The sequence below is a fragment of the Elephas maximus genome, chromosome 6 (genome assembly GCF_024166365.1).
Source record: "Elephas maximus indicus isolate mEleMax1 chromosome 6, mEleMax1 primary haplotype, whole genome shotgun sequence".
Taxonomy (NCBI): Eukaryota; Metazoa; Chordata; class Mammalia; order Proboscidea; family Elephantidae; genus Elephas; species Elephas maximus.
The window spans coordinates 121,350,170-121,375,412 of record NC_064824.1 but is presented as its reverse complement, the minus strand read 5'-3'; the positions used below and the strand labels follow the sequence as shown (position 1 = coordinate 121,375,412).

General features: G+C 41.8%; 1 protein-coding gene across 2 annotated transcripts in view; it reads right to left on the bottom strand.

Moving 5' to 3' along the window:
• SGPP2 (sphingosine-1-phosphate phosphatase 2) overlaps positions 1–25,243 on the bottom strand; it is a 117,710-nt gene that overhangs the window by 22,120 nt on the left and 70,347 nt on the right. Inside the window, exons 1-3 of one of the 2 annotated variants that reach the window (XM_049888307.1) lie at positions 23,370–23,613; positions 7,811–7,990; positions 1,490–1,579 (exon numbers count right to left, since the gene is read on the bottom strand). In XM_049888307.1, the coding sequence (XP_049744264.1) occupies positions 1,490–1,579; positions 7,811–7,984 (264 nt within the window). In that variant the 5' untranslated portion in view covers positions 7,985–7,990; positions 23,370–23,613. Of the gene's footprint in view, positions 1–1,489; positions 1,580–7,810; positions 7,991–23,369; positions 23,614–25,243 lie in introns of those variants that run through there. The other variant, XM_049888306.1, reaches the window with a different exon arrangement.

Here is a 25,243-nt window from a genome sequence, read left to right as displayed (position 1 = left end):
GCTCCTTCAGGGTTTCCATGATCTGGGCCCCGCCTTCATCCAAACACTACTCCAATTGAGGGTATGGATTAGGGTGGGGCGAGTGAGGCCAGGTGGCACAAATATAGGCTCAAATCTTGTCTTTAAGCTCAATTTTTTTTTTAACAGATTTTATTATGCCAATTGACCTAGATGTCCCCCGAAACCATGGTCCCCAAAGCCCCACCCCTGCTATACTGGCCTTCAAAGCATTCAGTTTATTCAGGAAACTTCCTTGCTTTTATGTTAAATTTTGATATTTTGTTCATAGTGGACTTTCTTTGCATTAATTTTGATTTTTTAAAATATCACAGCCCAGCTATTTATACTGGTTGCTGGATTTTCTGGCACCCCTTAAATGAATCTCACACTCCCTGGATCAGCAACCTGATGATCTAAAGCCATTTCTAAAATGAAGAAACTGAAGAAAGGGTTGTGTCTCCTGCCTCACCCTAATCCCAACCCTGACTCCAGAACCTTCAGCCCCTCCCTAGCTTCCTTGTGAAATAGGGTTTGCTTTCACAAGAGGAAAGTGCCTCTAGCTCTCCAGTAGAATCTTGTGAAGCCATAAGCCCTCTTTCTCTGGCGTTTACTTCCAGTTCTTTGCCCCTGTTCATTCTGACAAATTCTCTCCCTAAATCTGTGTACCTCTCCCCTCCTTCCACCCTTCTCCTGATAACCAACACTAGGCACCAGGGAGGCCTGTGCAGCGTGGCTTTTCCCTCAGAGGTGTTTTGCTAATGTCACGTTTGAGCTTCACGGTTGAGAAAAACACAATTAGCAAGGCTTATGTCTTTGTAAAGATATCTCTCTCCTCCTAATTATGATGATAACTGGTGTCCCTGTGGTAAGCCACGGGCAGTCCTATGCTCTGGAACTGCAAGGCAGCTAGCTGCTGCCCTAGGATATAACTGTGGCAGCCCAGAAAAAAATTCCTAATATGGAAAAGGGGTAGACAGACCTTTAAACGCTGATGTGCCTTCCTGTGCCCACCTCCACTTCCAGCCTAAACGGTATGGAAGGTTGAGCCGATGATTCTGGGCTCTTCTGACCCACAAGACCCTTACCTTGCAAGGGCACTGAGACCCCTGAATTTCAGACACATCTGTGAGGAACTAAGTGGGGAACTGCACCCACACACTCACACCTTTGAACCCGGGCGTATTTTCTGCACTGATTGCTGCATCATTGATAAATCAGCGTGAAAGTAAAATTAACTGAGTCTTGGTTGCTGTTCTCGCGAATCTTCCAAGTTTTGAGGGTCTGTCCTGGCTTAGACTCATCGATAGTATCTCCGTGATTCATTGCTATCCTTTTGCATTCACTATAATATAGTAACAGCTCATTGGCCTGTTGAGAAATGTAATTAAGCAAGCAAATGAGTTTGCTCATAAGTAGTGTGAGAAACCACTGACACACCGACCATAATACTATTCAAGCAATCACGGCAACCACTGAAACAAAGCCTTACCAGGGCTGTGTGCATTCCAGTGTAGAGTCGGCTGAGACACACCAAGGTAGAAAACACCAGGGCCACCATCAGTCCCAAAACAAAAGGATACTGCAGGGAGGGAGAAGAGAAAACAAAGATATCAGACCATGCTCAGACATACATAATTTGATGCTGGAATAGACTTCATTATCCAGTCATTACTGGTCTGATTCTCACGTTCCCTGGATCAGCAACCTGATGATCTAAAACCATTTTTAAAATGAGGAAACTGAAGAAAGGGGAAAGGAGAGAGGCCTAGGAATACAGTTCAGGGCTAACAGTAGATTGGGATGGTTTACAGTATATAAATATGCAAATAAGACCTAGCAGAACTTGGCTTTAAGACCCATGAGCTCAATTATTTTTTTTTTAATTGTTAACAGGAAATAAGATAACTGAAGATAAGAAGAATTTATAATGCATTTTAATTCCTTGCTGGTAAAACAGTAACATTCCATTTGTGCAATCTAATAAGGAATACAGAAAGACAGTGGTAAAGGCTTTGATGTGCACACCTGATTTGGTTCAAGGTGATTTTGGAGAACCTGACCAGATCAGATGCAGGCCTACGGCAGACCTGATGAACTTATTTGTCTGTGGTACTGTGGTGTGGTGGCTTGCATGTTGCAGTGATGCTGGGAGCTATGCCACCAGTATTTCAAATACCAGCAGGGTCACCCATGGTGGAGAAGTTCCAGACTAGGACACGTCAGAAGAAAGACGTGGCGATCTACTTCTGAAAAAGTCAGCTAGTGAAAACCTAAGGAATAGCAGTGGATATAGCACTGGAAGATGAGCCCCTCAGGTTAGAAGGCACTCAAAATATTACTGGGTAAGAGCTGCCTCCTCAAAGCAGTCGGCTTTTATGACATGGACGGAGTCATGCTCTCGGGATCTATATTTGCTGATGTGGAAAGACTCAAAATGAGAAGAACCAACTGCAAACATCCATTAGTAATAGGAACATGGAAGGTATGAAGTATGAATCTAGGAAAATTGGAAGTTGTCAAAAAATAAAATGGAACACTTGCAGATAGATATCTGAGGCATTAGTGAGCTACAATGGACTGGTATTGGCCACCTTGAATTGGACAATCATATGGTCTACTATGCCAGAAATGACAAATTGAAGAGGAGTGGCATCACATTCACTGTCAAAAAGAACATTTCAAGATTTGTCCTGAAGTACAACGATGTCAGTGATAGGATACTATCCATATGCCTATAAGGAAGACCAGTTAATACAACTATTATTCAAATTTATGTGACATCACTAATTCTAAAGATGAAGAAATTAAAGATTTTTACCAACTTCTGCAATCAAGATACATTGATAATTACTGTGATTGAAATGCAAAAGGTGGAAACAAAAAAGGATCAGTAATTGGAAAATATGGCCTTGTGACAGAAACAATGCCAGAGATCACATGATAGAATTTTGCAAGACCAACAACTTCTTCATTGGAAACACCTTTTTCAACAACATAAATGGTGACTATATACGTGGACCTGGCCAGATGGAATACACAGGAATCAAACTGACAACACCTGTGGAAAGAGATGATGGAGACAGTCAATATTTTCAATCAGAACAAGGCCACGGCCTACTGTGGAACAGAGCCATCAATAGCACATATGTAATTTCAAGGTGAAGCTGAAGACAATTAAAACAAGTTGACGAGAACCAAAGTATGACCTTGAGTATATCCCACCTGAATTTGGAGACTATTTCAATAATAGATTTGTGTTTTAAATACTAATGATGGAAGACCAAACAAGTGGTGGGATGACATCAAGGACATCATACATGAAGAAAGTAAAAGGTCATTAAAAAGACGGAAAGGAAAGGAAAGACCAAAATGGATGTCAGAAGAGACTCTGAAACTTACTCTTGAACACTAAGTAGTCACTTAAGCAAATGGAAGAAATGAAGAAGTGCTGAGCAGAAGATTTCAAAGGGTGGCTCCAGAAGACGAAGCATAAAACATAAAAATAAGGAAATGTGAAAAGACCTGGAGTTAGAGAACCAAAACGGAAGAACACACTTGGCATTTCTCAAGCTGAAAGAACAAAGAAAAAATTCAAGCCTCAAGTTGCAATATTGAAGGAGTCCCTGGTGGTGTAGTGGTTAAAAGCTACGGCTGCTAACCCAAGGTTCGGCAGTTCAAATCTACTAGGCGCTCTCTGGAAACTCTATGGGGCAATGCTACTCTGTCTTATAGGGTCACTATGAATCGGAATCGATTCGACAGCAATGGGTGTGTGTGGTGTATGGACAAAATATTGACAGACACAGGAAGCATCAGAGAAGATGGAAGGAATACACAGAGTCGCTGTACCAAAAAAACTGGTCAATATTCAGTCATTTTGGGAGGTAACATATGATCAAAGACCAATAGGATTAAAGGAAGAAGTCTAAACGGCACTGAAGTCATTGGTGAAAAGCAAGGCTCAAGGAATTGACAGAATACCCGTTGAGATATTTCAACAAACGAATACAATGCTGGAAGCACTCACTTGTCTATGCCAAGAAATTTGGAAGATAGCTACCTGGCCAGCTGACTGGAAGCGATACATCCACATTCCAAAGAAAGGTGATCCAACAGAATGTGGTAATTATCAAACAATATCATTAATATCACATACAAGTAAAATCTTGGGGAATATTATTCAAAACCGGTTGCAGCAGTATATTGCCATAAAGTCAAACTGGATTCAGAAGAGGACATGGAACCAGGGATATCACTGTTGATGTCAGATGGATCTTGGCTGAAAGCAGGGAATACCAGGAAGATGTTTACCTGTGTTTTATTGACTATGCAAAGGCATTCGACTGTGTGGATCGTAACAAATTATAGATAACTTTATGAAGAGCAGGAATTCCAGAACACTGATTATGCTCATGCAAAACCTATACATACACCAAGAGGCAGTCATTCCAACAGGACAAGGAGATACTGCGTGGTTTAAAGTCAGGAAAGGTGTGTATCAGGACTGTATCCTTTCACCATACTTATTCAATCTGTATGCTGAGCAAATAACCCGAGAAACTGGACTATCTGAAGAAGAACAGGCATTGGGATTGGAGGACGATTCATTAACAACCTGCGATATGGAGATGACAAAACCATGCCTGCAGAAAGTGAAGAGGACTTACTGATGAAGATCAAAGACTACAGCCTTCAGTATGGATTACGTCTCAACATAAAACAGAAGTCCTCACGACAGGACCAGAAACCAACATCATGATAAACAGAGACTAGACTGAAGTTGTCAAGGATTTAATTTTACTCGGATCCACAATCAACACCCAGGAAAGCAGCAGTCGAGAAATAAAAGAACATACTGCACTGGGCAAATCTGCTGCAAAAGACCTCTTTAAAATGTTAAAAAGCAAAGATGTCACCTTGGGGGCTAAGGTGCACCTGACCCAAGCCCTGGTGTTTTCAGTCACCTCATAAGCATACAAAAACTAGACAATGAATAAGGCAGAGCAAAGAATTGATGCATTTGAATTATGGAGTTGGCAAAGAATACCGAAATATACCATGGACTCCCAGAAGAGCGAACAAACCTGTCTTGGAAGAAGTACAGCCACAGTGCTCCTTAAAAGCGAAGACGGCAAGACTTTGTCTTACGTACTTTGAACATGTTATCAGGAGGGATCAGTTCCTGGAAAAGGACATCATGCTTGGTAAAATAGAGGGTCAGCGGAAAAGAGGAAGACCCTCAACGACATGGATTGACACAGTGGCTGCAACAATGGGCTCAAATATAGCAACAATTGTGAGATTGGCACAGGACTGGACACTGTCTGTCCTGTTGTACGTGGGGTCGCTATGAGTCGGAACCAACTAGACGGCATCTAACAGCAACAAGAGAACTTGGCTTTAAGACTCATGACCTCAGTTGTTGTGCTAGCAGTTTTACTGTTTAGCTAGCAGTTTTATTTCTACCTATTCTTAGATTAGAATTCATGAAGTAAACAGTTTTGACCAAACAGCAAGGTAGATGGACAATGCTACAATCTGAAGGTCATGTGCTAGGGTGATAAAGCTGGGCAACAATTAGCTCCCTGAGAAGGCCCAGGGATAACAGGCCCAAACAAATAAAGGGCATATTTATTCACAAACATCACAGCAGCAGAATCCACTAAATCTCAGCTTTTACTGGTTGATAATTGTAGCAGCTAGAGGAATCTGGCTAATGCTAAACTATATTAGGAACATGCAGATATTTTGCTCGTTAATTCAATCTACAGATATAAGCCACATGCTTCAAGTATATTCTTACATAGATACAAGAATAAAGACCATAAGCTCTATCTATATTATAGATAAAGCATTTTATATTCATCATCTCATTTAATCTTCACACGACCCTATTATTTGCTCCATTTTTCAAATGAGGAAACTCTTAACTACAATAATAAGTTACATTAGCACTGAACTTTATGGTTCGCAAAGATGCTTTCCCATCAATCATCCCATTTGGCTCACATAAGAGGCGGCTCAGAGAGGGAAAATGATTGCCCAAGTTCACAGAGCCATAAGTGAGAGTCAGAATCAGAAGCCATGCCTTCTGAGTCCAAGTCCAATGTTTTCTTTCCAAGTAAAACAACACCTTGTATGTTTTTCCTCATGATTTGCTGTTCCCTCGGATTTTAATTGCAAAGTTGTTGAAAACCAGAGTTTGGGCACCCCAAAAAACAAAATTGACTGCCATCAAGTCAATTCCGACTCCTAGTGATCCTAATAGAACAGAGTGGGATTGCCCTACAGGGCTTCCGAGGTTGTAAATCTTTGGAAGCCGATTGCCCCATCTTTCTCCTGCGGAGCAGCTGGTGGATTCCAACCACCAGCTTTTCAGTTCGCAGACAAGCACTTAACAACTAAGCCACCAGAAAATACGTTTATATAAATAAACTCATATTTAGAGCTGTTTATGAGCAAATAAACTCAATAGCTAAATATATTTATCATTAAAAAGTAAACAGGGAAGAAGTTCAGAACACAGCTCAGGTCGTATAGAAATTGCTTTAGCTGGAAAGAATTTTTTAAAAAAGGACCAGGTGTTTTTAAGATGTGTGTAGAAATGCGTGCATGTGTTTTCCTACAATCAGCCTCTATTTGCTGCTTAACTATCATTAAGCCGAATACTTAATTATTGTTAACAAGACTCCTTCACCAGTTTGTAGCAACCTGAAATACAGAATATTCCTGGGTTTCTGGGGTAAACGGGCAGGGTGAGACAATACTGACATATACCTCACTAGCCTGCTAGATCCAATGCAATCTAAATTCCCAATAGGTAAAAAGTAACATTTATAAAATCATTCACAAGATTAGAGCAATAGTTCTCAAACAGGAGACAAAAATCTTTGCTGCTGTAATCTCGGAACCTTTAAACGGTCTTAATGTAACTGGCATCTAAAACCCAAAACCAAACTAAACCAGTTGTCGTCACGTCGACTCCAACTCAAGGTACCCCTAGCGTGTCAGGGTAGAACTGTGCTCCACAGGGTTTTCAACAGCTAATTTTGGGGGAGCAGATCACCCAGTCTTCCTTTCGGGACACCCCTGGGTAGACTCGAACCACCAACCTTTTGATTCATCACCAAGCACATTAACTGCCTGTGCTACCCAAGCACTCCTACTGGCTTCTAAGCAGATATCAAAGTAAGTGCAATTCTTTATTTTCAACAGTTGTTAATCTCCTGACAAATACAGTGTTTCATTTACATGCTTTTCTAGAAAAACTTGGCACCATCATCTCTTAATGGATGAGCCCTAACCAAAACTAAGGCATCCTCAGGGGCTAATAATTCAGGGCACAGACTCGTTTCTGCCTTGGGGAATCTGGCAGGGATTTGGTGGAATTGTCTCAGCCATGGAGGCTCGTTTTCTAAGATCGTAAAACTTCCGAGTCTGCTCCTCACAGAGGATGAGCGTGCTGATCCAAGTGTTGTCAGGCAGCTCAGGGTGCAATGCCTTCTGGGTAGGAAGACTACATTCCCTGGTTAGCCCAGGACAGCCCGATGTTATGCTTGCTCTCCTGGTGTCACTATTAATGGTGCCCACCTTCCCTCTCAGGGTGTCTTGGTTTGGACACTAAATTATATGGTCACTTTATTTATGAGGAAATTCAAACTGATGGCTCGATAGGTTTCAGGTTCCCTTAGTCTGGATTTCATAAATCTCAAATTCCCTTATTTGCAAAATTCTTTAAGCAAATCTCTGTTTGCTGGACCATTACATGGATAACACTGGACCACGGAGGAAGAAGAATCAGGCGCCTTACCTCGTATCTGTCCATGGTGGAGATCAGGAAGGTGAAGGAAATGGTGGTGGCTGCCATGGCGTGGGTGGATGGCATTCCATATTCGGCAATTATTCTCTTTTCAAGTATCACAACGGGAGGGGAGGAGGGGCGGGGCCACTTCAAGATATCCTTGGCCACCTGACCAATATACATCACCAACTGCAAAACCAAAGGACTGAGGTAAGTCTTTCCAAATAAGTACAATTAATGAATTAATAGATCTCATGAATTTCTTTTAGGGTTCCTATTTGTTGGCTGAAGTATCCTTTCTCTCTGACCCAGCTACTTATTGGGAAAGTCTTGTAGGATATTATTTTAGTAGGTAACAAGAAAACATGCTTTCTGGATTCCACATGACCACCGAGCAACTACAATATAACATTCAAAAACACATTGCTGTTGAGTCAATTCTGACTCATAGCGACCCTACCGGACAGAGTAGAACTGCCCCATAGAGTTTCCAAGGAGCGTCTGGTGGATTTGAACTGCCAAACTTTTGGTTAGCAGCCGTAGCTCTTAACCACTACGCCACCAGGGTTTCCACAACATTAACATATATTTATTTTAGACAAACACTTAACAGGCACTTGTATAGCTCATTACGTGTGCCAGGCATTGTTCTTAGAGCTTTACAAATGTTAACTCTTTTAATCCTAAGAACACTTACAAAATGTGGACCCATGGCACACGTAGCTTGTCCCCAGGCACAGCAAGTGGCAGAGCTAGGATTCAAACCCACCAAGTTTGGCTTCAGAGTTTATGCCTTAATCCGCTACATGAAGCTGTCTCCAATCCCAGGATAGAACTGGATTAAAGATGACCTAAAACCAAATCAGACAGCCCTTGTTTTCAAGTTTTAACCAGGAAAATTACTGTTCAGATAGAATTTCTAGTTAAAATTTTTTGAATACCACTCTTTCTTTCATTGCATGTAGGCAACATACTGGATTTAATTTAACTTCATTCAGTAATCAAGACCATCAGCAAAATAAATGGCATGGGTATTTTAAACCCTTAAATAAAGATAACATAATTTAGAGTTTTTTCAAATAATTTTTCCACTATGTCATCAGTGAAGAACCCGCACCCCCTACTTTTTTAAAGCAGAAGATAGAAATCAGAATTTGATGTACATAATCCTAATACACATACGACTTAACAAAACTCTGATGGTGCAGTGGTTAAGTGCTACAGCTGCTAACCAAAAGGTTGGCAGTTTGTATCCACCAAGAGCTCCTTGGAAACTCCATGAGGGCAGTTCTACTCTGTCCTATAGGGTCACTATGAGTCGGAATCGACGTGACGGCAATGGGCTTATTAACAATAGACTTAAATATTTTGTCAAAGGGCTTTATAGGACAATTTCTTGATCCATTACGAAAGAGGAAAGGGCAATATGTCTACTGAAACGTCTCTGCCCTTGTAACTCCAGGTGTCCTAGAAATAACACAAGCAGATTGCTTTAAAAAACAGTTTATTTTCTCACAGTTTAGGAGGCTAGATAGAAGTCTGAATTCAGAGCGCCAACTCTAAGGGAAGGCTTTCTCTGTCTGTCGGCTCTGGAGCAAGGTCCTTGTCTCTTCAGCTTCTGCTTCCTGGTTCCTGTTCCTTGGACAGCTTCATGTATCTTGGCCTCTATCTTACCCCATCTCTCCTCTGCTAGTTTATTTAATATCTTTTATATCTCAAAAGAGATTTACTAAGATACACCCTACACTGATCCTGCCTCATTTACGTGACAAAGAAACCCCATTCCCAAATGGGATTTAACCACAGGCACAGAGTTTAGGATTTACAACACATATTTGGGGGGGGGGGGGCGGACATAATTCAATCCATAACAGTATTGTTTGGTTTACAAAGACTTCAGGGGATATTTCTGGTTTAAGGTTTAAAGATGATCTCAGGGCCATAGTTTTGGGGGTTCATTCAGCCTCAATAGCTCCAGAAATTCTAGATTCAATGAAAATTTTAAATTCTGTTCTTCATCCCCCCCCCCCCCCCCCCCGCCACTGATCAGGTTTCTTCTACAGAATCTTTGACCAAAATGTAGAACCTCCTTTTAACAAGATTCCCAGGTGATTGGCGTGCACACGAGAATGTGAGAAGCCCTGCTCTGTACTGGCTTCTCTCACAGGTCTCTCTGTCATGGGCTTTAATTCTAAACCTTCTCATCTTACCATGGCTGCATTGATCTTCAAGGGCTTGTGATGGAAGAAGTTACCTTACTTTGGAACATAACCGGCTATAAAGGACTATTTTGAAATAATTTTGATTAGTCAGCTGGATTGCTTTAGGGTTTCCCAGATTGTGTGCTTTCTTTTACCTCCCTTAGTTGCCCGCTAATTTCAACCATTACCCTAGCACACCCAGCAGCTCCCAGAAGGTGCTGCAGATGTTTCTGGACTCCACAGCCACTTTACTCTGGATTAAAAATAAAGAACCACTGGCTGTGCACAGCATGTCAAACCCACAGGATATAAAGCCTCAGTGACAATTCCTCTGAATTCCAGAGCCTGAATTTCTAATTGGAGTTTGAAGTTTAACCACGTTGCCATCCCCTTGTTACCAGGATCTCTTTTCCCTGGAGACCAGCTCACTCTTTTTACGTTTCTGCCTCCCGCCTGTGAACCTGGAACAACCACATCAAACTATTATCTAGAAAAAAAAAAAACTTGCAGATCTTATGGACTACCAAGCATTTCTCAGAAGCTGCTGGAAATATATTTTCTCAGCCCTGCCCTTTCCCTGAGCATCAACATAAACAAAAACAAAATACTTAAAATCCTCAGAGGCACGAAAGCTTAAAATCATAAAAGTGAAGGCTGATTGGGTGACCCTCATTCAACCCAAAAGTCATTGCTGTTGAGTCAATTCTGAATCATAAGAACCTACACGACAGAGTAGAACTGTCCCATAGGGTTTCCAAGGAGCAGCTGGTGGATTCAAACCACTGACCTTTTGTTTACTAGTCAAATGCTTAACCACTGAGCTGCCAGGCCCTGCCTCTCATTCAGGTGAAGTTTAATCTCCTTGGAGTTCATGAGTTCCTTTGACTTCATTTACAGTTAGCCACTTACATTAGAGGGATGTTTTTAGAATTAGGACAATAGTTCATTTCATCTAAAAATACTACTTCAGCTACACATTGTTTCTGATTAATAGATTTCAAATAACAATTAGAGTAATGTCCACTTTCTTTAAAGAAGAGAAAACAGCACTATATTTCTCAAGTAGCATGGAATATGTGCCACTCTTGGGGTCTTCAGTCCTGTCTCTGACATTGCTGCGCATTACACTGAACCTACTGTGTGCCAAGCCCTGCCCTGGAGTAAATAGTCCAACAAGCAGAGGGCAAAAAATCTTTGAAGAAAAATTATCCACAGAATTCTATGCATATACATAAACACACAAACATATATACGTATGTAGCTGTTGTGAGGTGCCATTGAGTCGATTTCAACTCATAGGACCCCATATGACAGAGCAGAACTGCCCCTTAGGGTTTCTAGGCTGTACTTTTATGGGAACAGATTGCCAGGTCTTTCTCCCTCAGAGCCAGTGGGTAGGTCCAAACAGCCAACCTTTCAGTTAGCAACTCAGCACTCAACGACTGAGTTGCCATATATACATATACATACATACACACATATATATATATACACACACTCTGTAGTTTTACACAAATAATGCACATGCTATAGTTTTTTTGCCAACCATATCTTTCCCCCATGAGGTATTTTTATAAGCACGGTATCTAATTTTTTTTATATGTTACGTTTGGGAAAAAACAAAAACCATATAACACATGGGTTATTTGTGAAAAGGTAACATGTATTGCTATGAGTCAGAATTGATTCAATGGCAATGGGTTGGGTATATATACACATATATTTATTTATGCTTATTTATATACATACCTAGAGAAAGGCAGAGATTTTGGTCCTGTCTTGAGGATTAGGGGAAATGGGGCTGGGTGTTTATTAAGGAAGATCGCTTCACTAAAATGAAAGATGGGTAGAGAGGCATCCAGGTTACAGGAACAACATGAGTAAAGGCTTAGAGAAGTGAAACCGGGTGATACGGTATGTAGTAGGAGCTACTAGTAGCTTAGGGCCACCAGAGTTTAAAATGTGAGACACTACACATCTATTGTTGTTGTTTTGTGCTGCCTAGTAGATTTCAACTTACGACAACCCTATATGACAGAGCAAAGCTGCCCCATAGGGTTTCCTAGGCTGTAATCTTTACGGGAGCAGATTACCAGGTCTTTTTTCTCCCAGAGCTGCCGGTGGGTTCAAACTGCCTGCCCTTCAGTTATCAGTCGCGCACTTAACTGCAGTGCTACCGGGGCAAGAATATGGAGCACCTGAACCACAGGTGCAAGCAACCACTTTGTGAAACAGTTTAGCTGCTTTTTAAAAAGCTAAACATATACATACCATATGATCTAGCCCTTACGCTCCTAAGTATTCACCAAGAGAAATGAAAGTATACATTACATAAAAACACGTGCACGAATGGTTATAACGACATCTCTGTGATTGCCCCTAAGTAGAAACAACCCAGTTTCCACCTGCAGGTGAAAGGAGGAACAAACTGTGGTATAGTCCTACAACTGAATACTGCTCAGCAGTAAAAAGAAATGAACTCTTGGTAAATGCCACAACACAGGTGAATCTCAAAATAATCACGCTAAGTTAAAGAAGCCAGACAAAAAAGATAAAAAAGAGGACATACTATATGAATCCATTTATATAAAATTCTTAAAAATGCTAATTGCTTTATAGTGATAGAAAGCAGATCAGTGGTTGCCCAGGAAAAAACAAAACCAAATCCATCACCATCGAGTCAACTCATACAAACCCTATAGGACAGAGTAGAACCTCTCCATAGGGTTTCCAAGGAGAAGCTGGTGGATTCGAACTGCCGACCTTTTGGTTAGCTGCCGAATGCTTAGCTACTGTGCTGCCAGGGCTCTAGTTGCCCAGGAGAGGGAAGAAATCACAAATAGGCACAGGGAAACTTTTGGGGGTAACGGTTATCTGTCTTGATTGTGGTGATTATTTCATAGGTATGTACGTATGTCAAAATGTATCAAATGTATCAAAAGTAACGTGTATTGCTATGAGTCAGAATCTACTTGACGGCAGTGGGCTGGGTATGTACAAGCTCTGTGAATATATTTTACACTACTGAATTATACATTTAAGTGGGTAGATTGTATGGTATATGAATTATATCTCAATAAACTTGTTAAAATATGTGCAGTTTATTATATGTCAATCAGATTTCAAAACTATATTAAAACTTTTTTTTTTTTAACATGAGTGCATAGTAAAGACTTTAATCTTGCCCCGAAAAAGATCTGGCTTTTACCTTCATCTACCAGGAAGTGATCTCTAGGCCCTTGGAATGCACTGTGTGATATGGGTGTCTTTGATTACCCGGGAGGCCTTGCCCACCAGGCAGTCTAACAATGTGATTTATGATGGGGCTGCCTTAGTTTCCTAGTGCTACTGTAGCACAAATACCACAAGTGGGTGACTTTAAAGAGAAAGTTCTTTTCTCATACTACAGGAGGCCTGGCCTTGTCATAACTGATGATATTGAGCTTCTCCATCATCTCTTTCCACAGATGTAGTCAATCTGACTCATGTGTATTCCATCTGGTGAAGTCCACGTGTAGAGTTGCCATTTATGTTATTGAAAAAAGGTATTTGCAATGAATAAGTTGTTGGTCTTAAAAATTCTATCATGCCATCTCTGGCATCATTTCTATCACCAAGGCCATATTTTCCAACTGCCGACTCTTCTTTGTTCCCAAATTTTGCATTCTAATCACCAGTACCCCCACGTGTCTTGTCAGTTTGTCGTACCGTGGGGGCTTGTGTGTTACTGGCAGCTATGCCACTGGTACTCAGATACCAGAAGGGTCACCTATGGTGGACAGGTTTCAGCTGAGCTTCCAGGCTAAGACAGACTAGGAAGAAGGACCCGGCAGTCTACTTCTGAAAAGCATTAGCCAGTGAAAACCGTACGAACAGCAGCAGAACATTGTCTGATATAGTGCTGGAAGATGAGCCCGCCAGGTTGGAAGGCACTCAAAAGGTGACTGGGGAAGAGCTGCCTCCTCAAAGTAGAGTCGACCTTAATGATGTGGATGGAGTAAAGCTTTCGGGACCTTCACTTGCTGATGTAGCACGACCCAAAATGAGAGGAAACAGCTGCAAATATCCATTAATAATTGGAACATGGAATGTATGAAGTATGAATCTAAGAAAATTGGAAATTGTCAAAAATGAAACGGAGTGCATAAACATTGATATCGTAGGCATTAGTGAGCTGAAATAGACTGGTATTGGCCATTTTGAATCGGACAATCATGTGGTCGCCTATGCCGGGAATGACCACTTGAAGAGGATTGGCGTTGCATTCATCATCAAAAAGAACATTTCAAGATTTATCCTGAAGTACAACGCTGTCAGTGATAATATCCACACACCTAGAATAAAGACCAGTTAATACAAATATTATTCAAATCTATGCACGAACCACTAAGGCCACAGATGAAGAAATTGATTTTTACCAGCTTCTGCAGTCTAAAATCCCTTCTGAGTGGTGTCTTAGTAAAAAAGCAGAATATCCAAGGTATAACAATTGGTCTCTATTCACCTGGAGCAACAGAGGAAAAAGGAGAGCTGGGAATAGAAGGAGGGAATGGAATGTGTGGCTAATTGCCTCCATGAACAACTGCCTCCTATGCCATGAGACCAGAAGAACTAGATAGAGCCCAGCTACCATTACTGAACATTTTGATTGAAGATGCTATAGAAGAATTCTGATCAAAAAGGGGAAATGCAGAATAGAATTTCAAAGTCTCATGGAATCTAGAGCTTCTGAAGCCACTGAGGCTGGAGGAACCTCCAAAACTATTGCCCTGAGATAATCTTTGAACCTTAAACCAAAAGTATCCCCTGAAGTCTTCTTAAAACCAAATAATAGTATAGCTTAACTAGTAAAGAATATCTGCCTTGAGCATTATGCTCTTTTAACAACTATCTATGTGGGATTGAATTGACAGCAGCAACTCAAAAGAATAGACAGGAACCTTAAGGGGTAGTGAGTTTATGTTAATGGGGAAGGAACAACTCAAAGAGGGTGAAAATGGTTGTACAGCTTGAAGAATGTAATTAATGTCACTGAATTGTACATGCAGAAACTTGAATTGGAATATATTTTTGCTGTGTATAGTCTCAACAATAAAATTAAAAAAAAAAATTTAAGGTACAATAGACACAGATATGCACAAGGGCAAGAGACCACGTGAGGAATCTCTAGAAGCCAAGAAACGTCAAAGAACACCTAGGCCTATGGACAAAGGACCCTCCCCTAGAGCAGATTCCCTGATTTGGACATCTAGCCTCCCAAACTGTGAGACAATAAATTCTTGTTGTATAAAACCATCCACTTGTGGAATTTGTGTGATGGCAGCACTAGGCAACTAAGAGAGAGTCCACCCAGATAAACCAGGATGATCCTGAACTTCTCAAGGTCCTTAACTATATCTGCAAAGATTCTTTTTCCAAATAAGGTAACATTCATAGGTTCTGGGGAGCAGAATATGGAGGATACTTTGGGGACCACTGTGATTGAGAAGATAGATTCTTCTGCATTTATTTCTTAAAAGTCAGTTATTAGTTACATAATTCTTTAACTGTTACAAAATCATGGATTGAATTGTGTCCCCGCCAAAATATGTATCAACTTGGTTAGGCCATGATTCCCAGTATTGTGTGGCTGTCCTCCATTGTGATTGTAATTTTATGCTAAAGAGGATTAGGGTGGGATTCTAACACCACCCTTACTCAGGTCATCTCTCTGATCCAATGTAAAGGGGATTTCCCTGGGGTGTGGCCTGTACCACCTTTTTATCTCTCAAGAGATAAAAGGAAAGGGAAGGAAGCAGAGAGTTGGGGACCTCATACCACCAAGAAAGCAGCACCAGGAGCAGAGCACATCCTTTGGACATGGGGTCTCTGTGCCTGAGAAGATCCTCGACCAGGGGAAGATTGAGGATAAGGACCTTCCTCCAGAGCCAAGAGAGAGAAAGCCATCCCCTGGAGCTGCCACCCTGAATTTGGACTTGTAGCCTACTAGACTGTGAGAAAATAAATCTCCCTTTGTTAAAGCCATCCACTTGTGGTATTTTTGTTATAGCAGTACTAGATGACTAAGACAGACACTTAAAAACAATGAGATATAATACTAAGCTTCTCTCTTTCAGTTCCTCTTTAGTCTACATAGCCACCCTGTTTCTTACTCCATCCAAATTAAGCTCATCCCACTTGTTCCCAGGTTACTAATACGAAGATTTGGATTATGAGGGACTGAACAGCCCACCATTCCACTCTTAAAAAACCAAAACACCTATTGCTGTCGAGCCGATTCCAACTCACAGTGATCCTACAGAACAGAGCAGAATGACTCCACAGGGTTTCCAAGACTGTAATCTTTACCACATCTTCCTCCCATGGAGTAGCTTGTGGATTCAAATGACTGACCTTTCATTTAGCAGCCAAGCACTTAACCACTGTGCCACTAGAGCTCCTCTTAGGTACCCAAGAGAAGTGAAAATGTATGTTCAGAAACTTGTCATCAATGTTCTTAGCAGCAGTATTCACAATAGCCCCAAAGTGGAAATAACACAAAGGTCGATCAATAGATGAATGGATATATAAAATGTGGTATATCCACACAACGGAATATTATTTGATCATAAAAACAAATGAACATTGAAAACATTGTTTCGAGTAAAAGGAAAAAAAAAAAACCCAAACCCAAACCCATTGCCATCGAGTTAATTCCAACTGATAGTGACCCTAAAAGACAGCGTAGAACTGCCCTATAGGGTTTCCAAGGAGCAGCTGGTGAATTTGAACTGCTGACCTTTTGGTTAGCAGCCAAGCTCTTAACCACAAGGCCACCATGGCTCCAAGTGAAAGAAGCCAGAGGTAAAAAAAGAACACGTCATATGATTTCACTTCTAGGAAATATTCATAATAGGCAAATCCTGAGAAACAGAAATGAAGTTAGTAGTTGCCTAGGGCTGAGGGAAATGATCATGGGGATGGAACAGGACCAGGACCAAGCAGAGTTTCATTCCACTGTGCATGGAGTTACCACGAGTCGAGGGTCAACTGAACAGCAGCTAACACCACCAACAGGGCTGGGGGAGGTGGGAGTAGGGAGTGACTACTAATGGGTACAGGGTTTCTTCTGGGGTAATAAAAATGTTCTGGAATTAGATAGTGGGAATTGTTGTACAGCTTTGGGAATATATAAAAATGACTGAATTGTACACTTTTAAATGGGGACTATTATGGTATGTGTATTATATCTCAACTGAAAAAAAAGACAGCAAGAGATCAGACATCAAGATGGGCCCTGAAATATCTCTTCCATATGTTTCTGAAGTCCCTTGCTCCAAAATGTGATCTGAAAATGCCTTCAAATATCGATGCCAGTAGAAGCTGCTATTGGGACTAGTAACATTCAAAGACTACAGCCTTAAGTACGGATTAAACCTCAACATAAAGAAAACAAAAATCCTCTGCAGTGTGATGGATCACTTTTGTGTGGCCTTTCTGTCCATGGTCTTCTAACCTCCACCTAAGTGATTGGGCAGGATTGTGTGACAGGGTAATTGTGACCCACCAAAGGGATTAGTCAGTTTTGCCATCCTGCTAGGTTTGAAAGGAACCACCCCTAGAGGTGGGAAAGAGAAGGTCCCACCACCACCAAGGAAAAATAGCCAGGAGCCATCATGTCCTTTGGACCCGAGATCTCTAAGCTGAGAAGCTCCTGGACCCAAGAGACAGAGAGCTGTAGCACTGAAGGCAGCAAGAAGCGGCAGAAGAGACCCAGCAACAGAGACATGGCAGCAAGAGATGGCGAGGTGGGCATCCCTGCCCATGGAAAGAGAAAGCTGTGTGCCTTTGGGCAGAGACCTAGGGCCAGGGAGAGGTGTTTCTGTGATCACAGCTGGGAAGAGGCTATTCTGACAGAAGAACTGTATCCCAAGTGTTTCTGAGCCTGAATTGTAACCTGTTACTTCCCTAATAAACCCCATAATCATGAGTATTGTCTGTGAGTTCTGTGCAGCCATTGCAATGAATTATCAATCCCAGCACATAAGTAGAGAGTGCAGTCAGAGGGATGGTTGGTGTCGGTATTGGTAAAGACGGCAGAGAGAGGAGGCATGTCTGACTTCTGCCTCATGGGAATCAGACTTGGGCTGTTGATCTCTATTCTCCTTCCCCCTTGTGAAGTTAGAGGAGATAAGACACCACCACCAAGCCGTTTTTATAGCCTCTCAACTGGACTAATAAGCAACATCATGATAAAAGAAGGAAAGATTGAAGCTGTCAAGGATTTCATTTTACTTGGATCCAGAATCAATGCCCATGGAAGCAGCAGTCAAGAAATCAAAAGACCTTTTTAAAGTGTTAAAAAGCAAATATGTCATAGCGCCTGACCCAAGCTATGGTATTTTCAATCGCCTCATATGCATGCGAAAGCTGGACAATGAATAAGGAAGATCAAAGAACTACTGATGCATTTGAATTATGGTGTTGGCAAAGAATATTGACTATACCTAGACTGCCAGAAGAATGAACATGTCTATCTCGGAAGAAGTACAGCCAGAATCCTCCTTAGAAGTGAGGATGGTGAGACTTAATCTCACATACTTTGAACATGTTGTCTGGAGGGACCAGTCCCTGAAGAAGGGCATCATGCTTGATAAAGTAGAGGGTTGGTGAAGGGGAGGAGGACCTTCAAGGAGATGGGCTGACATAGTGGCTGCAACAATGGGCTTAAACATTGTGAGGATGGTACAGGACCAGGCAGCATTTTGTTCTGTTGTACGTAGGGTCGCTATGAGTTGAAACTGACCCAATGACACCTGACAACAATAACATTCTTTTCTTCAAAAGTCATCCCCAACTTTGTCCCTGTGTTCCCAGTTTCATGGGATACTGAGGAGATGACCACACCACAGAGAGCTACTGAAAACCACCTACTCAAAATCCTGACAGTGGGACTTACTCCATGAGCCATTTTTAGCTGTGTAGGCTTCTCAAATCCACAATTTTATTCAAAAAGAGACTGACTACACTAGGCTGTGTTTTTGTTTACTCCGTGCTCAGCCTCATCTTTTCCTCCCTGGGATACATACTGCTCTGCACCCTCCTATTTGGCTTCAAAGAGTGAATTAAAAGCTGTTCTGTCAGTGAGGAATCTGTGACACATTTCATAACATGGAGGAACCTGGAAGGCATTATGCTGAGTGAAATTAGTCAGATGCAAAAGGACAAATACTGTATAAGACCACTATTATAAGATCTTGAGAAATAGTATAAACTGAGAACACATTCTTTTGTGGTTACGAGGGGGGGTGGGGGGAGGGTTATTTACTAATTAGATAGTTGATAAGAATTACTTTAGGTGAAGGGAAGGACAATACTCAATACGCAGTCAGCTCAACTGAACTGGACCAAAAGCAAAGAAGTTTCCTGGATAAACTGAATGCTTCTAAGGTCAGTGGAACAAGGGCAGGGGTTTGGGGACTATGGCTTCAGGGGACATCTAAGTCAATTGGCAAAATAAATTCTATTAAGAAAATATTCTGCATCCCACTTTGAAGTGTGGCATTTGGGGTCTTAAATGCTAACAAGCGGCCATCTAAGATGCATCAATTGGTCTTAACCCACCTGGATCAAGGACACAAGATAATTATGAGCCCAAGAGACAGAAAGGGCCACATAAACTAGAGACTTACATCATCCTGAGACCAGAAGAACTGGATGGTGCCCGGCCACAACCAATGACTACCCTGACAGGGAGCACAACAGAGAACCCCGAAGGGAGCAGGAGAACAGTGGGATGCAGATCCCAAATTCCCATAAAAAGGCCAGACTTAATGGTCTGACTGAGACTAGAAGAATCCCGGCGGTCATGGTCCCCAAACCTTCTGTTGGCCCAGGATAGGAACCATTCCCGAAGACAACTCATCAGACATGGAACGGACTGGACAATGGGTTGGAGAGAGATGCTGATGAGGAGTGAGCTGCTTGTATTAGGTGGACACTTGAGATTGTGTTGGCATCTCCTGTCTGGAGGGGGAGATGGGAGGGTAGAGAGGGTTAGAAACTGGCAAAACGGTCACGAAAGGAGAGACTGGAAGGAGGGCATGGGCTGACTCATTAGGGGGAGAGTAAATGGGAGTATGTAGTAAGGTGTATTTAAGTTTATATGTGAGAGACTGACTTGATTTATAAACTTTCACTTAACGCACAATAAAAATTATTTTAAAAAAAAAGCTGTTCTCTGTTTTGGTTAGTTTGGGAAGATTCTAGAGGCTACCGTTTACTATCCTGTGTGAAAAGTTGTTTTCAATTAGTGAATGCCCATTCAGACCTCTAGAGTTATTATTTTTTAAAATTCATGACTGTGTGCGTCATGTGGGTTTGTGTGTATATAGGGGGGTGTGAACTGCTGGGAGAGCAACTGTAATTTTAAACTCATAAAACTCTTGTTCCATGCCTGAAGCTAACACCATAAGTCATCCATGACTATCAGAAAACAGATCTCTGCATATTCCAAGGTCTGTAAAAATGGAGATAAAATAACAAAAGCACCAATGGCTGGTAAGAAAAATAATTAAGTCACAACATTTTCTTGTTCTTTCTGATGCTCATTTTTTCAGTCTCAGATCTCCTGAAATTTTTGAAGATAAACACTTAAGGTACAAACATTGGTAATGATGTCAGATTTAGGTATATTTTTAGGAAAGTCACTTCAAACCACTTGGGAGTTTTTCGTTTATTAGGAAAGAGGTTAAACAATCACCAACATTTGAGCAGTGATTTTTTTACAGTACACTTTCATATGCATTATTTAACGTTCGCATCATCCCTACTTTACAGATGAGGAAATGTATGCTTGGAGGAGTTTTGCCAAAGATAATGCAGTCAGTACAGAAGAGCTGGACTTGAATTTGGTTTTCTGATTCCAAATATTAGGCTCTTTTCACCATGCCCCACCACCTAGCATCTGACAAATTCACTACTGCCTCTAATTAGATCAAGTGAGAGCATATACACTATATGAGAATAGATACCCGTTCTTGAAGAGCCCAAATTCTGTGATCCTAACCCATTCGATCCTTCTAGAGCTCAATATAGGTTACTTCCCTGGCATTCTTCCCTGTAGCAGTAACAGGCTAGAGCTTTTCAGCATGGTGCAATAACCACCTGCTGCTGCCTTTATCAAAATCCTCCCTTTTATTTATAACCCTCACTCACTTACTTACATGTTATCAGCTCGGGTGCCATTTAGATTATTAAAAACACAATGCTGTGAACAGCAGCCTATGTGTGGTGGTGTACGTTATAAAGCAAATATGGGGTGTGCTCTGGCAGTCATTCAGAAAAGCGATATTCTCCACCTACCCTCAAACGACCCTGAAAAACCACTCTGATTTTTCCCCATAAAAGTAGTAAGAAGGGGATACCGGTTAGGTTAAATCTAAACTATGAACTTATGATTGGTAACTTTTCCCAAGACATTTCAATGTACATACCCTGGTTCCTGGTATTTTTTTTTTTTTTTTTAACTTAATTGAGCTAATCTCCTGATTCATCTAGGCCAACTTTCCTCTTCATAAAAATTTTACAAGTGTTCCTACAATGCAGTCACCAGCGTTCCGAGATCCCACCTTGCAAATAGAAACTTGTGAGGTGGCAGAAGCAGTAGCTAGCTGCCCAAAGAAGCCTTCCTTAAAGCTTCTGGTCATCCTGTGGGCATCCAGGTAAGCTTGAGTTACACCACGAAGGTTGAGAAGGTATTTGTTTTAAAACGTTGGTCATAAAAACTAATGTTTTTACTTGTCCCCTCCCTCCCACCTCCACCACTACCAATAACCCTAACACTTACCAAAACAAAACTAACTCTGAAGACTAAGCTATTGGGGTTTTTGTCGTATGTCTCATAATTTGCTGTGGAAGTTTTGTTTTTTTTTTAAAACTTGGTAAAAATTTGTTGTTAATTGCTATCAAATTGGCCTCTGACTCATGGAGACCCCATGCACAATGCAATCGGACCATTGTCATCCACAGGGTTTCCACTGGCTGATTGTTTGGAAGTACATTGCCAGGCCTTTCTTAGTAGATTGTGAGGTCTGTCTTAGTCTGGAGGCTGGGCTGAAACCTGTTCAGCATCGTAGCAACACACAGCCTCCACTTACAGATGGGTGGTCGCTGTGCATGAGGTACACTGGCCGGGAATCGAACCTAGGTCTCCCAAATGGAATGTGGGAATTCTACCACTGAACCAGAAAAATATACATGCCTCCAGAAAAATAAACATGGCATTAAAAATGGGATTCAGGTTCAGCATATCCTGAACTATGTCAAACCTTGGAAAGTATCTACTCTTGAAATTACCATGAAACAAGAGAAAATGTAAATGCCTGGCACTCAGCCCATCTTTTTTATGGCAGCATTGGTTTGTCAGTAAGTTTCTTGATATGGTGACATCTGGCTGACCCGACAGATCAGAAGCCTGGTTTAGGGTGAAGGATGTTGTCATTAACATCGAATACCTAGTTTTTCAGACACCGCAGGCTTTCCTTACACATGTAGGCAGTGCTGGGTCCTCTCATGGTGGCCCCTGTAAAGAGATGGCTTCGGAGGGTTAAGAACCTCTCCATATGCTGAGCTGCTGGAGCTGGACATTACCTCAGTGAAAGTCTGTCGACATTCTTCAGAGAATTCAGAAAAGATTGGAGTGGTGATCTAATTTCTTTCTAGAGTAATCACAGTCTCCAAGCAGTCAAGTGACAGCAACCTTATTCATCCGGTTCTGACTCACAGCCAAACCCGAAGCAAAGCCTTGCCATTCCCATGACCGGTTAGCTGTCTGGATTTATGGTATGGCCTCACATGATCCCTGCTCTAACCCCAAAGGATTAAAACCACTTCTAAGAAGCGTTCACTGCTCAAGGCAAATATCAGTGAAAGCAATATTAAAGAAGTCCTTGTCCTAATGATCTTTGTTTGAGAAAGCTCCAGGATTAGAAGCTTTCTATTTGTCTGGATTCAGTTCCCTTCACAAATGCCCAGCTTTCCCTACCTCCTCACTTGGGAGCTAATTGAACACTGAATTAAATGGTGATAAGAACCATAGATGATCATCTCCCAAACGTCAGGTCTCAATGTTCTTTGTTTCCAAAGACTGATATTGCTGCCTATACTTCCTTATGCTAGAACAACTGCACACACATAGGAGGGAAGGGGGGGAAGTCTCCTTTCATGGCCAGGTTGTGCAACAGTCTATGAGCTAACAAAATTACCAGTTAGAATATGTGGAGGGAAATGGAGCGCTGAGGAAATGCTTAAGAATAAAAACTCAATATGCAGGCTAACAAAATTAAGGGGGCCATAATCGCAGGATGCAGGACAGAAAATTCACTTACGGCCACGCAGATGATGTAGTTTTCAGTGAAGTTGCATCTGTTTGCTCTGGATCTGTTCAGCTGGGGAAACAAATGGAGTCTTCTATTTCTTTGTTGTTGTTATTGATAGCTGCTGTCGAGTCTGCCCCTGACTCGTGGTGACAGCATGCATAACGGAACAAAATGCTGTCCAGTTCTGAGCCATCCCCACAACAGCTTGCACCGCTGTGACCTATAGGGTTTTCATTGACTGATTTTCAGAAGGAGGTTGCCAGGTCTTTCTTCCTAGTCCATCTTAATCTGGAAGCTCAGCTGAAACCTGTTCAGCATCAGGGTGGTGGCTGCACACGAGGTACATTGTCTGGGAATCTAACTCAGGTCACGTGCATGGAAGGCAAGAACTCTACCACTGAGCCACCAATGTCTCTCCATTTCTTTAAACAATATATATGTCCATTCTCAGTTTAACATTATGGTCTATGCTATCACCACTAGCCAAAGTCAACTTCATACTTATTTTAAACAATTGTCAAAGTGATGATCACAGACAGAGGGTGGCTACCAACTGTGTGTGCCAAAATTGGTCCAAAGTCTAGACAACTGTGTATGCTATGTCCTCAACATCCTCAAATCAGCTGTATATGTTTACGCTCCTCTCCTTTCCTTCCTTCTGCCCCTTTTTTTCTAGTTACCAATTCTCTTCTTCCATACTGAAAACAGAGACATGGAGGTGAAAGTTAAAATCGATACCATCATTACTTAACTGCACCCTTCCGTGCTTCCCACCCCTCTACCACCACCACCACTAGGAGCTATAACTTCAATTAAATGGTGAAAGTATACTGGCCCCTGATCTAAGGTTTAACTTCTCTCCTAGGGAATTTCAAAACCTGCCTGTCTTTCTGTACATGGGAAAGAACCTATGCCCTGAAGATAAGGTGAGGACTCTCATACCTCGGGGAGGAACACCTCTCAGCCATACAATCGAGCAACGGTTCCCTTGAATCTGGGATCTAATTCTGCCTGCTGGCAACACCTGAGGTGGCTCTCTGCCAACCACAAGATTCAGACATATTCTAAGTCAGGCCCAAGGTGAGACCTTAACACTAAGTTCTAGCCCAGGGCACTGGCATCTTATTCTTCAGGTTCTTTCCCAACAGAGGCCTCTGGTCTACTTAGACTCCATGGAAGAGCCTATTAGGAGTTAACGTAAAGACACCAACTTTTAGAACTCAACCAAAATATGTCACTTGCCACCTCCTTAAAACGAAAATATTCTGAAGACGAAGATTATACCGAATTTGGAAAAAATGCTATAGACACGTGAATATTCTCCAGGTACCATTTCTGCAAATCAAGTTTTCTTTTTGTTTTGGCTGAAATAACGTCTTTAGGAGCCCCAGTAGTACAGTGGTTAAGAGCTACAGCAAGCTACAGCTGAAATCCACCAGCTGCTCCTTGGAAACCCTATGGGGCAGTTGCACTCCGTCCTATAGAGTCGCTGAGTCAGAATCTACCTGACAGCAACGGGTTTGGGTTTGGTTTTTCCCCAGAAAGGCAGTCTTTTTTCCTCCTCACTCCACTTCCTGTCTGCCTCCTCCTCATCTTTCCAAGTATGGGTTCATTACAGGGTTTCTCCCCAGCAGAGTAGAGCTGGCTCTCATCCTCTGGGCTTAGATGGGTTTAATCATGAAGAATATGTCTTTGAGCAGGAAGGAACAAGAGCCCCACAGAGTCCTCTGACGCCCATTCACCACAGGGAGCAAAGGAAGGAGGGTGAACAATCCCAGGCAAAGTGCAGGCAAGAAGGCTAGGCATCACTGATTTTCCATTTGGCCAGTGAGTGATTAACTTCATTAGGAGGAGACTGCTAAGCACACAATTTCAGCACCTAC